This window comes from Camelus bactrianus, chromosome 19 (genome assembly GCF_048773025.1).
Source record: "Camelus bactrianus isolate YW-2024 breed Bactrian camel chromosome 19, ASM4877302v1, whole genome shotgun sequence".
Taxonomy (NCBI): Eukaryota; Metazoa; Chordata; class Mammalia; order Artiodactyla; family Camelidae; genus Camelus; species Camelus bactrianus.
Genome location: NC_133557.1, coordinates 18,327,232 through 18,342,019, shown reverse-complemented (window position 1 = coordinate 18,342,019; position 14,788 = coordinate 18,327,232). Strand labels below are relative to the sequence as shown.

Genomic DNA, 14,788 nt, shown 5'->3' with positions numbered 1-14,788 from the left:
TTTCTGGATCGTTTCCTGCTTAATGAAACCTCCCTTTGTTTTCTCCCCTTGTATTTTCTCTTCTCCTCTGGGGCTGAAACAGTGACTGGCACTTGGTTCTCTCTGCTTAAATCCCTTCTTATGCTGCTGCAGAATTCTGGCATCTGAGCCTCTTACCATCCCTGGTCTTCTACAACCCCTCCTAATCTCTGCTTCTGGGTCCCATGAGTGACTGTCCAGGTGCCATGACCTTGAGCACCTGCTTGCCCTTCTGGCTGGGCTCATCCCCCTGAACTTAAAACTCCATTCCTCCTTGCCCGTGGTCCATCACAGCGCTACTTCCTACCATGGCTCTGGGCTCTCCTGTCTATCCCTGTCCTGCTGTTGCTTGCTCCCAATATGACAAGTGTGATTATCGAAAGGCCTATTTTCCAGTGATTTTGTAAGACAACCTGCAATTTCCTATCCTTCCGTGGGAGAAAGCCTGGTGTTTCAGGAGCTAGAGAGGAAAATGTAAATCGTCCAGGGGGTAGCACTGAATCCTCTCTGGACCTGCTGGAATCTGACATCATAAAGAAGAAAACTTAAATAATAGTGGAGGAGATATCAAAATAAAATTTAAACTAAATTTGAAACATTAATGCTTTGCATTTAGTCCTTTGCTTTTTGTGTTAATTTCTCATTGCTGACATTTCACAAACTTAGTGACTTAAAACAACAAAAGTTTATTTATAGTTGTGGAGATCAGAGGTCAGAAATGGGTCTCACTGGGCTAAAATCAAGGTGTTGGCTTCTGGAGGCTCTAGGGGAGAACCTAGCCCCTTCCCTTTTCTAGGCCCTGGAGGCTGCCCCACATGCCTGGGCCTGTGGCTCCCTCCTCCATCGTGAAGCTGTCAGTTACGTTCCTCTGACCTCTGCTTCTGTCACCACATCTCCTGCTCTGACTCTGACCCTCTGGCCTTCCTTTTCTGCATATAAGTCCTCTTGAATAATTCAGGTTATCTTCCCCATCTCAGAATCCTTTATCGTATCTTCAGAGTCCCTTTTGCCACGTAAGGTGACGTATTCAACAGGTTCTAGGAATTAGGATGTGGACGTCTTGGAGGGGCCCTGAGCCTGCTTACCTTCCTTCACTGGCTAATTTCATGGTTAATTTCGAGAGCTCCACTAACACCAGAGCATGCCCTCATGTGCGAAACGTTTTACATGCCTTCTCATTTATGCGTCACAGTAACTCTGCAAAGCAAGCATCAGTATCAAATCCTTCGTGTAAACGAGGAAACAATCTCAGAGAAATGATATCGCCGGCCCCAGGTTGCACACACTGGGTACTCACGTGCGTTTGTTCTTATCAGCCCCTATCCTGTCTTTCCGTCCGCTCCCCTTCTGCCTTCTCCCCAGTTTCCCAAATAACTGTAGCCTCCTGGGAGCTCACCTGTGACCACTGGGGATCCGCCACATCTGGGAGAGATTGCCTTGAATTTGAAAACAGTTGCAGTTGGGGAGTTTTATATCAGATTGGTTTGCTTATTTATTTATTGGCATGTTTTTCCAGCTTGGATTTTTATTTTTATGTTTTTCTACTTTTTAAGTTTTATTAGGTAGAATTATTACAGGTCGACTGCACATACACATTATATTGCATGTAAATACATATATACAGTATACTGCACATTTTGTTTTAGTTTACATATATGTACTAATTGTTTCTAAGAACAGATGAGATCTTTAGCTTTTTAAACTTACATAGGTATCAAAGGAATAAAGCCAACTACAAAATAAAAATCAACAGAATGCAATAACCCAGTTGTAAAGGACAATCAAAGATGCTTACACATATTCAAGAAATCAAAATAATAATTATACTTCCTTATCCTTAACATTCAGTATTTTTATGAACACGCACCTCAGTTATTCTGGTCTTCATAACTTTGATCCAGTAGCTAGTGGGCCATTTCAATCTGAAGATTTAGGTTTTATTTAAATGTAGTGACCTAGTGCATCTGGGGATAGGATTTGTGTTCTGTTCATTTAGTTTTCTTCCTCAGGACACCAGCTGTCTGGGAGTTAGGCGTCCTGTCTCTGTTTTCTTTATCGATTTTCCTCTCTCCAGTTCTTTTTATCTCAGCTTTCTTTGCTATATGGATTCTTTTGTTTTCCCCCAAGCCTGTCCTCCAGGTCACTGATTTTCTGCAGTACTGATTCTGCTGTTCACTTCGAATGCTGTTTTGGATTCTGCCAAAGGCATTGTTTACTATAATTCTTCTCTTAGTCCCTCAAGGAGTCTTTTCTTTCCTCATACTTTTCCTTGTCCACTCTCCTCTGAGCCCATGTTCCATAGATCCCATGGGTTTCCATTGCTCATGGTCTCTCCTTCTGTATTCAAAGAGTTGGATGTTGGAGGGAGAGCTCTGGGTCTCATGAGCTGTCTGTTTGGTTGGAATAGATGCATTTTGCTTACCCCCCCCCCCCACCTCCTATACAACAAACCTCTCTCCATCCCCATCTTTGCCTTTGTGTGTGTGTCCTAGTTAAAACACTGGCAGTAAGTAGGCAGATCCTCTTCATGCCTGTTACCCAGGGAATGAAGGTGCTGAATGGAGGAGATGAGTGATGGGAGGGTAGTTACCCCGCAACATACAGGGTGTTTTCAGGACAGGCTCTAAACTGGGTGCCCTGCAATTAAAATCCCAGCTCTGCCGCTTCCAGGCTGTGCAACCTTAGGTGGGTGGTTTCACTTCTCTGAGCTTCAGCTTCCTCGTTTATACAATGGAGATAGTAAGTGTGCCCACCCGATAGAATTTTGTGAGGAATTAAGAAGATACGTAAAACACTTAGCTTAGTCACTCTTAGCTTTAAAAAGAAAGACAACAGTGTTTATTATGTTACAAATAAATCAGATTAGAAAATACCCACGCAGAGCCTCATCACTCCCTTCCTACCACAGTGGCCTTGAGAGGCCTTGCTCAGCAGTGAGGAAGGTGGATTCCTTTCGGGGACTGCATCTTTTCCCAGCCCCTCCCACACATTCAGCCACCTCTTCCTCAAATCAGGACACATTCCCGGCGTTTGCCAGAATTTCCTCTACTCCCTCCTTGAACTCTTTTGGGAAAGGGAATTGTACTGGGTGTTTGGTCAGATCTCATAGTTTGGTCAAGTTGTACCTTATTTTGCAAAAGTGGGTCAGGGTACGAGGCAGGTGGTTGGCCGTGTTGGCCCTAAGGCTTCCCCCCTTCCTTTTCCTTCGTTGGGTTTTGTCTGGTGATGCTGCTTAGTTTCTGGAAGACGAGGGGGTTGGGGCTGCCTCTCATACTGCCATGGCTTTTGAAAAGTACCACTTGTTTTTTTATTTTCAAGTGGAAAATCAATACATGTTTGAGGCAGAAAGCCTAAAGAACGCCAAAAAGTGAAAAAGAGGAAGATCGTCACCTGCAATCTGTCCAGTCCGGAGCAAGTCTGATGGAGGCCTCGGTTACTTTGTGTTTCTTGGTTTCCTGATCGCTGCCCTCCCTGCTGTCCCACCTCATTTGCTTCGTTCAGCTGAGCACAGTGGCTCTACCCCTTCTTTTCTTTTTTTAAATATATATTTTTATTGAAGTATAGTCTGTTTACAATGTGTCAATTTTTGGTGTACAGCACAGTGATTCAGACATCTAGGAACAAATATATATTCATTTTCATATTCTCTTTCACCATAAGTTACTACAAGATAATATAGTTCCCTGTGCTACACAGTATATACTTATTGTTTATTCTTTATATATCTGTTAGCATCTGCAAATCTCTAACTCCCAACTTAAGCCTCCCCACCGCCTTCTCCCCACCCCATATCTACCCCGCCTTGTGTCCCTGTCCCGACACGTCCCTGAAGAGGGTGGTCAAGATGATGTGGATGAAAGTAGGTCATGCATGTGGTAAAACTGTTTATTTTGCTCAGGAAGCGATGAAGATCACATCTCGGAAGACTCAGGGCACGGGAAAACTCATAAATCACAAGGTTTCCCTAAATCTGACCAGACAATTAAAATACTCAATTTTACTTTTAGGGAAAAAAAATTAAATTAAGGCAGGCAGTGAAGAGAAGGTCTCAGTGAAAAGAATACTTGGCTTAAAGCTGGAAAACCTGAATAGGAAACTTAATGCTCTGCATATTTATCCAGCCTCGCTGATGTTTGAATTCTTCTAAGAGGAGCAGCAATAATACACACCTCAAACACAGCTAAGACCCAGGCCCTGGCACGTATCAGGGGCCTAATAAGTATTCACTCAAACTACATCCTCATGCACGTGCCTTCCCAGTTATTGTAACTTGCTACTGTGGAAAGGGTCTTACTCAGATTCAGAGTATTGCATCTAAGATTCAGGATGGTCAAGACAAAAATACTGTGCTCATGTTGATTCTAGGAATGTTTACCAAGTTGGGAGGCTTCAGGGCACGGTGGGTGCTGGAGATGAAGAATGAAGTCCTGCGCTGGGGGAGCTCACAGTCAGCAGTGGGAAACGGTTGCAGGCAAAAATGTGTGCAAAGTTTGCATCACACACAAGAGAGTGAGGGGCTTCCAGGAGGTGGTGTGACAGTCGGGGGAACTTCCTGGAGATGCTGATGAGCTGAACCTGGCTGTTTAAGGGAGAGGGAGTATCTTCAGGCAGACAGGAGGGTTCCAGGAAGAGGAAGGAGCATCTACCTAGGAGGAGAGGTGTTGAAAAGCCCCCATCCATACCCTGCCCAGGAGGACAGAATGGTCCCTGTTGGGGGTACTTAGAGCCTGTGAGTGGGGTACCAGGGCACCAGCTGTTTATTGTCACTTCATGGACTGTCTTTTCAAGAACCAGCCTGAGTCTGTCTTTGGGGAAACCCTGCGAGTTTTGCTTAAGAGATGAAGGAATATGGGAGGAAGCTTAAGGGGCTAAGTGCCAACCCCAAATGCAGAGAAGCAAGGAGCCAAGGTATTTAGAAGGGGCTGCGCCCTCTCTTCTTGCTGCCAGGCATCCACCATCTTGAGTCAGCTCACTAGTGTTAGTAATTTATTCATAAATCACGTCACTTGTAGAAACCAGCCATGGAGACTCCTTATTATGGAAAGTCATGGCCCTCGGGGGCGTGGGGACCGGTGGAGCCTCCACACTGGGGGTCATCCAGGAGCTTGTGATAATATGATTTCTCCCTCCCTTCCTCTGTCCTGCAGCAATGGAATGGCCGGGACACGGCCCTCATGGTCACCCGCGTGGTCAACCACAGACGCTTCTCGGCCACAGTCAGTGTGGCCGACACTGCCCAGAGGAGCGTGAGCAAGTACCGCTGTGTGATCCGCTCTGATGGTGGCTCTGGTGTGTCCAACTACGCCGAGCTGATTGTGAAAGGTGAGTGCTACCAGCCCGTGCCTCTCCCAGGCGGTGGATTTCATGGGTACCCCTTGGCCCCATCTTACCATGTTGGGAGAAGCTAAGGTTCCCCCTCTTTTCTCATCTGCTGCTCCTCCACCCATTCAGCAGAGTGAGACGCAATTTCCAATTCTCCCCACCCACACACAGCAAGAAAGGGGTGGAAGTTATTGTAAAATCTTGCAATATCACATTGTTATTCAAAGTTGAGGCTTACCTGTAGAATTTGTATATGAAAGCTTCTGGAATATATAACACAGAAGACATCTCCAAATTCAGCTCTGTCTTGCACTTAAAAGTTACAGTATAACAAGCATGTCAAATGTTAGTATAAATGTGTATTTTGCTGTCATTAAAAAGTATTTAATAATCATACATGTAAATGACTGTATCAGACTAGAAATTAGAACATCAAATTTTGACTAAAATCAAATTTACTTCAACATAAATTTATGTTTAAAAAATTAAAAACACATAAAATGTTAACTGATTATTTTAAATATTTGGTATGTTAATAAAAGCAACGTTAGCAGTGCTAAAAAAAAAAAGTTAGAGTGAACCAACGTCCTGTGCTTTGGTGGCGTTCTGTTACAGTGTTCAGAGAGTACACTTGTTTCTGAGGGAGATTTTAATTGAAAACTTGATTTAATGACAATATTTTGGAAGGACTTTTGAAATAAGTAGCCCCCTCCCCCCCACCCCACTGGCTTTGATTCAGGTTTTTTCAGTTTTCTTCTTGTTCACCTTGAGGTATCGTTGACATGTTTTTCCATTAAAATGTGCATTGTTCCTGCTTCTTTCAGGGAGCTGGACACTCCATCCACTTTTGAAAGGCTGTGTAATCTTTGTTACAATGCTTAATTGTTGTATACTATTTCATCAAGTGAATCATCCTTTTAAAAAAAGTTTCCCTCTCTGTCCTCATTTAGGTAATTCCAGGTGTTTTTGTTTTTGTTTCATCTTTCCTTTGTGCATGCGACAATTAACACCTCGATTGAGTTCCTCAGAAGAGAACCTTTTTGTTCTGTTCAACCAGATTATCTCCTTGGATAAATTCCCTGGGGGTAGAGTTGGTAGGCCAAAGAATATGAGCATCTTTATGGATTTTTCTTTGTGTTGCAATATTGCTTTTGCAAAAAAAAAAAAAAACCAAAAAACAACTGGTTTGACAGCTTACACTGGGAAACAGCAGTGTATGGATGTGCTCATTTTCCAGTGTTATGTTCGCCGATTAAAATTTTAATGTAGCATAATTTAGTGAATGAAATAATGAAGCTGTTCATCTTAATGCTCGCTGAAGAATGACACCCAGTGCGTTTGAAGGTAAAACCATCGCTCCATCCCCCGGAAGCTTCCTGAGTTGGTTTCCTTGATCAGAGCATGCTTTGGTGTGAAACCTTGACCTCTCTCTGCCTCCCCTGTGTCATGGTACCCTTGTCTGGGCAAGACGGGACTGCAGCCTGGGATTCTCTCTCTTGCTGCTATTGTTCTGACTCCAGACGGAGACACATGGCTGCCCGTTTGTCACTCATCAGGTCTCAGCCTGACTGTAATCATTCGTCTTCTCTGAGTCACTCTCCCCTGACCCCTACATTTTGATGGTCACCTTCTATCACATCACCTTGTCTCTTTTTCACTCATCACATTTCCAAAGTATATGTTTTCTTAATTTTGTTTACTTGGCAATTTTCCGGCTCCCCCTTGAGGATATCAGCTCTGTGAAAAGAGGGGTGTCTTCTGTTCGGTTTCTGGTTCACAGTCAGTCCCCCCAGCTCAGTGGCGCACCTGGCATGAGTGCTGAAACCCCCCCAAGCCAGCTGAGGTTGCCCGTGCTCAACTGCTTTCACCTGCACAGTCAGTCACTTCCATAAGGTTTCACCTTAAAATATTTGTTGAATGGTGGGTAAGTAAAGGAATGCTTGGCCTCAGCAGGAATTCGTTTTGTCACCAGAGTGTTGTGGACACTTCAGCTGTAGATTCACAAACTGGGCGGTCACGGACAAAACTACTAACAGGAAAAAAAAATCATCTTTAAAAAATTTACATTGAGTGCCATTAATGTATAAAAGAGACCATCATTTTGATCGCATTAGGCTCGTATCTCAGCTTTTTGGTGCCGTAAGATTGATTTGTGTGTCATGGTGGCCTTGGCAGGTCTTTCGGGTGCTCGGTGAATATGTAATTTCCTGAGCTGTGCCCTCTGCAACTCTTCCTCTTTAATGGCGACCTCCCACACCAGAATGGGGGCCATCCGAGAGGGGGACTGTGTTTTCTCGTGTGCTCCATGGCCTACCCAGCACCGTGCACGTGCCTGGTGCAGAGTTGGCAATGAGAGCAGAGGGTGAAGGACCATGGCGCTAGTGCAGGGTTCTGGACTTCCCACACGCAGACAAGTGGAACCAGAAAATGCCTCGTTTAGTCTTTCCTTGTGTCCCCAGGTGTGGAGGAGGAGGTGTGGGAAGCCAAATCCAGAGGCTTCTGGGGCAGAGGGTGTGATTTCCATGGTGAAGCATCCCTGCCTTTGTTTGGAGGGCTGGCTGGGGTTTCCTGGGACAGTGATTTATCCTTTGCTGGCTGTGTGTCCTGGGCCTGAGTTCAGCCTGGGGGGGAGCCGTGTAGTGACCACGTTTGTCCACATGACCCATGAGCCATTGCCGCTCTGTCCCCTCACCTGCAGCCCTCGCTGCTCTGTTTTAAGGGACGAGCTGGGTGGCCTCCTTCAGAGGCCCCTTCACGGTGGGCAGTGGTGGCTTGGTGCTCCTGGTAACCAGGACCCTTTATATTACACCTTATTGAAATCCTTTATGAAATATCATGTTTTTAGTGTCTGTTTTTTCCCCATTGCATTTTTTCCCCTTCTTACATTTAGATGGTGGTAAGCTGGAAGCTGGGCCCCTCGAATGTAGAAGTTCCTTCACATTTGCGGTCTCGTTTAGTCCTGCCTGTGGCTTTGTACCTTGGTTTCATTTTAATTCGCCTTGTGGCTGGGAGAGCAGCCACGAGCAGGTGGAGAAACAGGAAGAGGTCCTCAGAGGCAGAGTGGTAGTGAACCAGCGGCTGGCTCAGGCTATTTTAGTCACACCTGGAGGGCCTGAGGATCATAGCCTTTTTGGCATCTGGTAGCAGGATGACATGAACAGTGTTGAAAGGGTCCAGACAGCAGACAAGGCTCATGATAGGGGTCCCCACCTTCTGTCACTAACCTGCCCTTTTAACTCATGCTCCCCCCTCCCACCACTCCCCACCTGTCTGGAATGGGGTACTAACTTCCAGTTTCCTGAAGAAACACACACACACACACACACACACACACACACACACACACTACTAAAAAGCTGACGGTACCCAAGCCAAACAAGAAATTGAAAGTTACTGACACCCAGAAGCAGCAGCAAGCAGAGGAAGCCTGTCACCCTGGAGCGTGCGGCCAGGAACTTCCTTGAAGGCCCCAGAGCTCTGCGGGGCAAGTATCTTATGAAGAATGACTCACTTACGTCTTAGAGCCCCTTGCCATGGCTGAGCCAGAGTGCTTAAATACATTAGTACTGAAGTATTTGCACTTGTTAAAAACAAACTAACAACAAAAAAGAGAAAAAATAGAAATCTGCCTTCTTTCCTGGTGGGGAGAAAATCTGATGAAACAAAACAAAACAAAACAAAACAAAATCTTCTCAAGGGCTAAGTGCTCTCCCAGGAGACAGGGCCGCTCCCCAGATTTAACTTCCCGTTCCTGGTTTACAATCACACAGATTGTGTGGGCTGAGAGGGAGGGAGCGGATCCTGGGGCATCCCAGGAAGACAACCACCCCGGCCAGCGTTTTCCCCAGGTTTCCTCCATTTAGTTCTAATTCAGAGACAGGGAAGGACTCTGGAGCTGGAATGCCCAGGTTGGAATCCTGGCCCCGTCTCATCGCAGCACTGTTACCTCAAACTTCACCCTCTCCCAGCTTATCTGGGAGAGGGGCTATAGGATTACCTTCCTCACAGGGGTGTGTGTGTCCTGAGAATTACATGAGACAATGGATGTAGGGGTTCTTAGAACAGTGCTTGGCCCACTGACCTATAAGAGTTTGCTAAAGAAAATAAATGACTTGCCAGGATGAAAGGTGGTGAAGTCATGAATGGGTGGGTGCGGCAGGACCCCTGACCCGGGTGCCGTACCGATTTGATTGGTATCTATGTGGCCCTGGAGAAATCAGTTAAGGCCTCCTCTGCAGAGTGGGGACCAGCGCCTTCTCCCCATTCAGTCATGTGCTGAGCGTTCAGAAAGGAAGGGAGGAAATATAAAAGTAGGGGGCAACATGTGGGCTTGAGAACATTTGAATCATGGGGTTCCCCACTAGGTCAGACTCCCCGGGTTCCCTCCTGTGTCCACCACTGGTGAGCCAGGAATCTGGGACAAAAGAAAAGGTGGTTCTGCTTGTGCTCATCCACCTCACCACCTGGCATCATTCATTCAGAACTGGGGCCGTGCTGGGGTTGAGAGGTCATAGGTCCCTCAGTGCCCAGGAGTGCCAGGGGCTGGAGGCCCCTCTGATGGCTTTGGCAGCAGACGCTTGTGCTGGGCCAAGCTATGGAGGGTGGAGGTCCAGGCTGGATCTCTGTCTTTCCCTGAACAGGTGTGTCTATGGCTGTCTGGCTTGTGGCTCATGTGTTAGCTGGGAATTGTGAGCATTAGTGCCTCAGAAGATGACACCTAATTTGAGTGTAGGTAATATCAAATTCTCGGGGCGACACACCAGATCAAAATGAAAGCAAATTGAAATTACTTAATTCTGAAGAGCTGTTTATTGAGTTGTGATAATGGACCTGGTGTACATTAGATTACTCTGTAATTGAGGTTTCGCTCATTTGACAATCTGGCCCCTCAACCTACCTGTTCCAGACCAGTGCTCATAAATGCACTAATTCTCTCTCTGTTTCTAGGTTTCCCAGTGTCTCTGATTTCAAGGTGTTTTAACTTATCCCAAGGACGTAGATATCTTCAACCAAACTTATGCAGATGTTATCCTGATGAAAATTTTCTAACACACAAAAAATTCGTTGGTGGAAGTGATTTTTAAATTTGTCTTCTAGTTCCATTTAACAACCTACCATGGGCTCAAAACCTTCCTGTCAATATACAGATTAGTGCCCGGAAGAAATCCAGTACTGGTGCTGAGAGTCAGATGTTCTCATTTAAGTACTGACATGACTTTCTATCAAAGCAGCTGGGTAGGGTTGAGAGTAGGGATTTTGGATGTAAACATCCTGAGTTTCGATCTCAATCCTGGCCCCAGTTGTCTGTGTCTTCAGGCAACGCATGTATTTGCCTCGGTTTCCTCATCTGTTCAATGGGGGTAAATACATCTAATTGGACTTTTATGAGAGGGAGACATTAGAAGTATATAGCTCCTAATACCCAGTTAAATCTGTAACTCAGTAATCATATTTTACTATTATTAAGGGGTACAGACCAAATAAACGGTCCATTTTCCTTTTTCGGCTTAAAGGAATGATAACCTGGACTATGGAGATTTAAATTTAGTCATCTTAAGGTCTCTTTCCTCTAGAATGGGACTGAGGTCATCAAATGCAGCCCATTGGCCAAGTCAGTTGCAGAAATGCTTTACTTCTGTGACACTGCCTTTTTCTTTTTCTTTTACCATTTTGTTTCAGTACTTAAACTCCTCTTGAAGTTGTACTGGATTTTAACGTGTTCAGCCTGCATTCTGAGATGGCAGCGGCGGGCAGGTGCGACTGTCCTGTTCTAGGGCACATGCTGCACAGCCGACCATTGTCCTTACATGGCTCATTCTGTTCACGTCTCTAGTCTGGCTCCGGTAGGCCTGTGAGTTTATAGCCTCTGGTTTAAAGATTGCATGGCTGGAGTAGCTGACCTGTTCTTGTATTCATTTGTTTAAGAGTTCGTTGAGCCCCAGCTGTGTGTCAGGAAGCGTCGTATGCTCTCAGTCTGGCGGAAGAATCGTGTAATCCTACGATGCATGGCCATCTAGTTGTGTTGGGCACTTACTATACTATCTTACTAATCCTATCAATAACCCCATGCTACAGGGGCTGTTAGCATCCCCCTTTTACAAATGAGGGCATGGAGGATCAGAGTGGCTAAGTAATTATTCCAAGGCCACACAGCTTACACATGGCAGAGCTAGGTTTCAAACCCAGACCTGCCTGTGCTTCAGCTCATGCTCTTTCTTCTATACCACATTTGTTGCAAAATCCAATATGGTGGTCTCTGTAATCAGGTGTGAACTGAGGAAACACAGAGGATGGAACAACTAATGCAGTTTGGGAAAGTCTTGGAAGAGGTCTTAGAGTTCCATTGGAGCTCTGTCCTGTGGCCTGACAGGCTCATGAGCAAGGACACCCTGACTCCTAATTCTGAGACATGAGTGGGTGACATGTTTAAGCCTGGAACTGTAGGCAGGGAGGGGGGCATTTGCAGAGGTATTTTTGTTTTGTTTTGTTTTGTTTTGTTTTGTTTACAGAATAGGAGTTGTAACTTTATTCTGTAGGAGTCAGGGCCTCTGATGGGCCCTCCCCCATCCATGGTCCATGGACAGTGGTACACATACACTCCTGAGTCTGGACCTCTGCATCCATCTATTCTTCTCCTCCCCAGTCCTGCCAGTGCCCAGTGGAAAACCATTGCTAGGCAGTGGCTTTGGCTAGAGGCACCGCCTGTGTTTGGAAGAGGAGTGAAGATGAGAGGCACATAGGATAGGGACCCTCTAGAAGCAAACTTGGCAAAGATTTGAGTGTAATAAGTTTATTTGGGATTTAGAGAGGTGAAACAGGGAAGAAAGGACAGTCGATAAAGGGGACATTTTCAAGTGACCATTGCGGGCATCTGGACCTCAGTCCTAACTGCAGAACTCTGAGACTCAGTGTAGACTCCTGCGGCCTGCGGGAGTTGGGTTATTTGTACCCTAACTCCTACCTGTCATTGGTGGAGGAGTTAATTTCCTGGCACTTCTGGCTTGTTGCTCAGGATGGAGGGGGCCTTCCCGGAACTTGGATAAAGGCCAAAACCTTGGAGATTCAGACAACTAGAAGTTGGTCTGCAGTCACTGAAATAGTAAGACCTGAGAGATGGAAGTGGGGGTACAGTGGCTTCTGGTACAGGAACCCTGCAGCGTCTTCGGCCTTCCGAGACGACCAGGCCACTGGCCCCCGTCTCTTCAGTGAGAGCAGCCAGGGAGGACAGCGGCGCGCTGGAAGAAGAGGCAGAGCCAGTGAGCGCTCTGAGCATTCAGCTGGGACAGCCCCTGGAGCTCCGTGAAGGTTGTCGTGAGAGCTGGACTCGGAGCACCGGTATTTGTTCTCTGCAGGCCTTCTGAAGCAGAGAGGGGCTGGGGGCTCTGTGGCTCAGCGGTCAGAAAGCAGGCGTGGTGTCAAAGAGCCTGGGCTGGAGTCTGGCCTCTGCCCTCCAAACTCTACTTCCTAAGTCTGCCTAGACCGTCCCACTGTCCACCACCTCTCCTGTCAGTGCCCTAGGCCAGGAGGTGGCAAACTGCTCCTGCACAGGGCAGGACAATCAGCGTCGTCGGCTTTGTGGGCCATCTCGGCTCTGGTGCAGCCGTTCAGCCCTGCTGTTGTAGACGAAATAAAAGCAGTCCTAGACAACATGTAAGTGAATGAGGGAGGCTGTGTGGCAGTAAAACTTTATCTATAGAAACAGGCACAGAGCTGGATTTGGCTCCTGGGACACAGTGTGCTGATCACTGCACGGGACCAAACCCCCTTCCTTTGCAGTTGGATGACTTTGCCAGCTTCCTCCCTGCCCTGCTCTTGCACCACTGACATCTCTTGGAAACAAATTAAATCATGGTGTTTCCTTAAAACCCTCCAAGAGTTCCTTAGCCTCAGAGTAAAACTCAAACTTCTTGACATGGTCTCTAGATCTGGCCCCTCTCTGTGTCTGACTCTGACCTCCCTCACCCCTGTTTGTCCTCTAATTCTCTTCTAGAGCCACACTGGTCTGTTTCCTCTTCCTCAAACCATAGCCAGTTAAGTCTGACCTTAGGACCTTTGTACTTGCTCTTCTCTCTTTGCCCGAAATGCTTTTCTTCCCGATGATTATGTGGCTCATTTGCTTTGTTCACTCTGGTCTCCACTCAGACATCGGCTTCTTGGAGAGCCTCCCCCGACCACGCTGCCTCTTGTATCTCTGTGCCATTGTCTCAGGCTCTGGTGTTTTCCGAGCTCTTACCACGGCCCGTCGTTGCCATTCACATCTGTGTGTTACACACACTCCTGAAGGAAGACACTGTAGATCTTGCTTCCTGATGGCTCCAGGACACCAGCACAGTACCCGGCATACAGGAGGTGCTCAAACATTGTTACATCCAGCGGGGAATTCTCAGAGCCTTCCTTCACAAGCACGCCAGGGGCGTTTCTGACTCCTCACATTCCTTCCTTTCCCAAGCTTCTCATTACTGTTTGAACTCTAGATTTTCCTCCTACCCCTGAGGATGTTTTATATCCTTTATGGGTGCCTCTTTTTTTAAAAAAAAAATCTTTTCCTTTAAAAATTTTCCCCCTTTATTCTTTTTTCCTAGTTATGGAAGCTGTAAGCTTTGTACTTCGCCATGTTCCTCCTATGGCCTTCCTTTGCCTTTGGTTGCAATTTCGGGGCCTCAGAGTCTCAGTTGACCTGCCGGCATCATGCTATTTATCCAGTCTTCCATGTGGCCATGATGATAGTCATTTTAGAAAGTTCTGGGCTTTCCTCAATGACTGTCAGGGAAGGCTTGCCTTGAGGTGAGCCCTCCGAATTCCTCCCGAGTCCTGCCTCCTGGTGTGTACCTGCTTCAGCCTGTGTCTGCAAGTTCAACACGTGTTTACGTCAGACTTACCTGCTTCCTCCCTCCACTCCACATCTGACCCTAGTTTTCCTGGAAGATTCTATTTCAGAGAAACCTTAGTGTCTTCATCTTCTCTGCAGGCTCCATTCTCTGTAGGAAAATACCCTGATCCTCTTATTTTTTGTCTTTCTTTAGTTGTAACTTTTATCAATCTTTTTTTAACCATGACTGCTATTGGCAAGCACCTATACATTGCAAATCATAAGTCTTGGAGGTTCAAATCCTGGTCCTGCCCTGTGTTAGCTGTGTGTTAGGAATGGCATTTCATGACTGTCTAAATTATAAGATGGAGTAATGTTGCAGCTTTTCTAGATTTGGGAGAGGGGTCATGCATGTGTTCATCCTTCGTGAACTGTCCCTATATTTATGTTTGTCTTCATCAGTCTGCTTCATTCCCGCCTTTGCCAGCTGCCTGGTCTTTGCCCCTGACACCCTCACTCTTGGATAACGTCCACTGTTAGCTTTCTGTGGGAAGAGAAATATGACAGATGGAAGGAAAGTAGGAAACTTAACTTGAACATATGTGTGTGTGGGGAGGAGGCGAACTGGAAGATATCTAT

The 14,788-nt window shown here is 46.3% G+C and overlaps 1 protein-coding gene across 10 annotated transcripts in view; it reads left to right on the top strand.

Moving 5' to 3' along the window:
- Positions 1-14,788, top strand: part of PTPRT (protein tyrosine phosphatase receptor type T) — a 944,743-nt gene that overhangs the window by 365,746 nt on the left and 564,209 nt on the right. For all 10 annotated transcript variants that reach the window (XR_012500633.1, XR_012500634.1, XR_012500631.1 and 7 more), the window contains exon 6: positions 5,166-5,340. Coding sequence is in view for 5 of the 10 variants with exons in the window: in XM_074347294.1 (XP_074203395.1) it covers positions 5,166-5,340 (175 nt within the window). In the remaining 5 variants the exon portion in view is untranslated. The remainder of the gene's footprint in view (positions 1-5,165; positions 5,341-14,788) is intronic.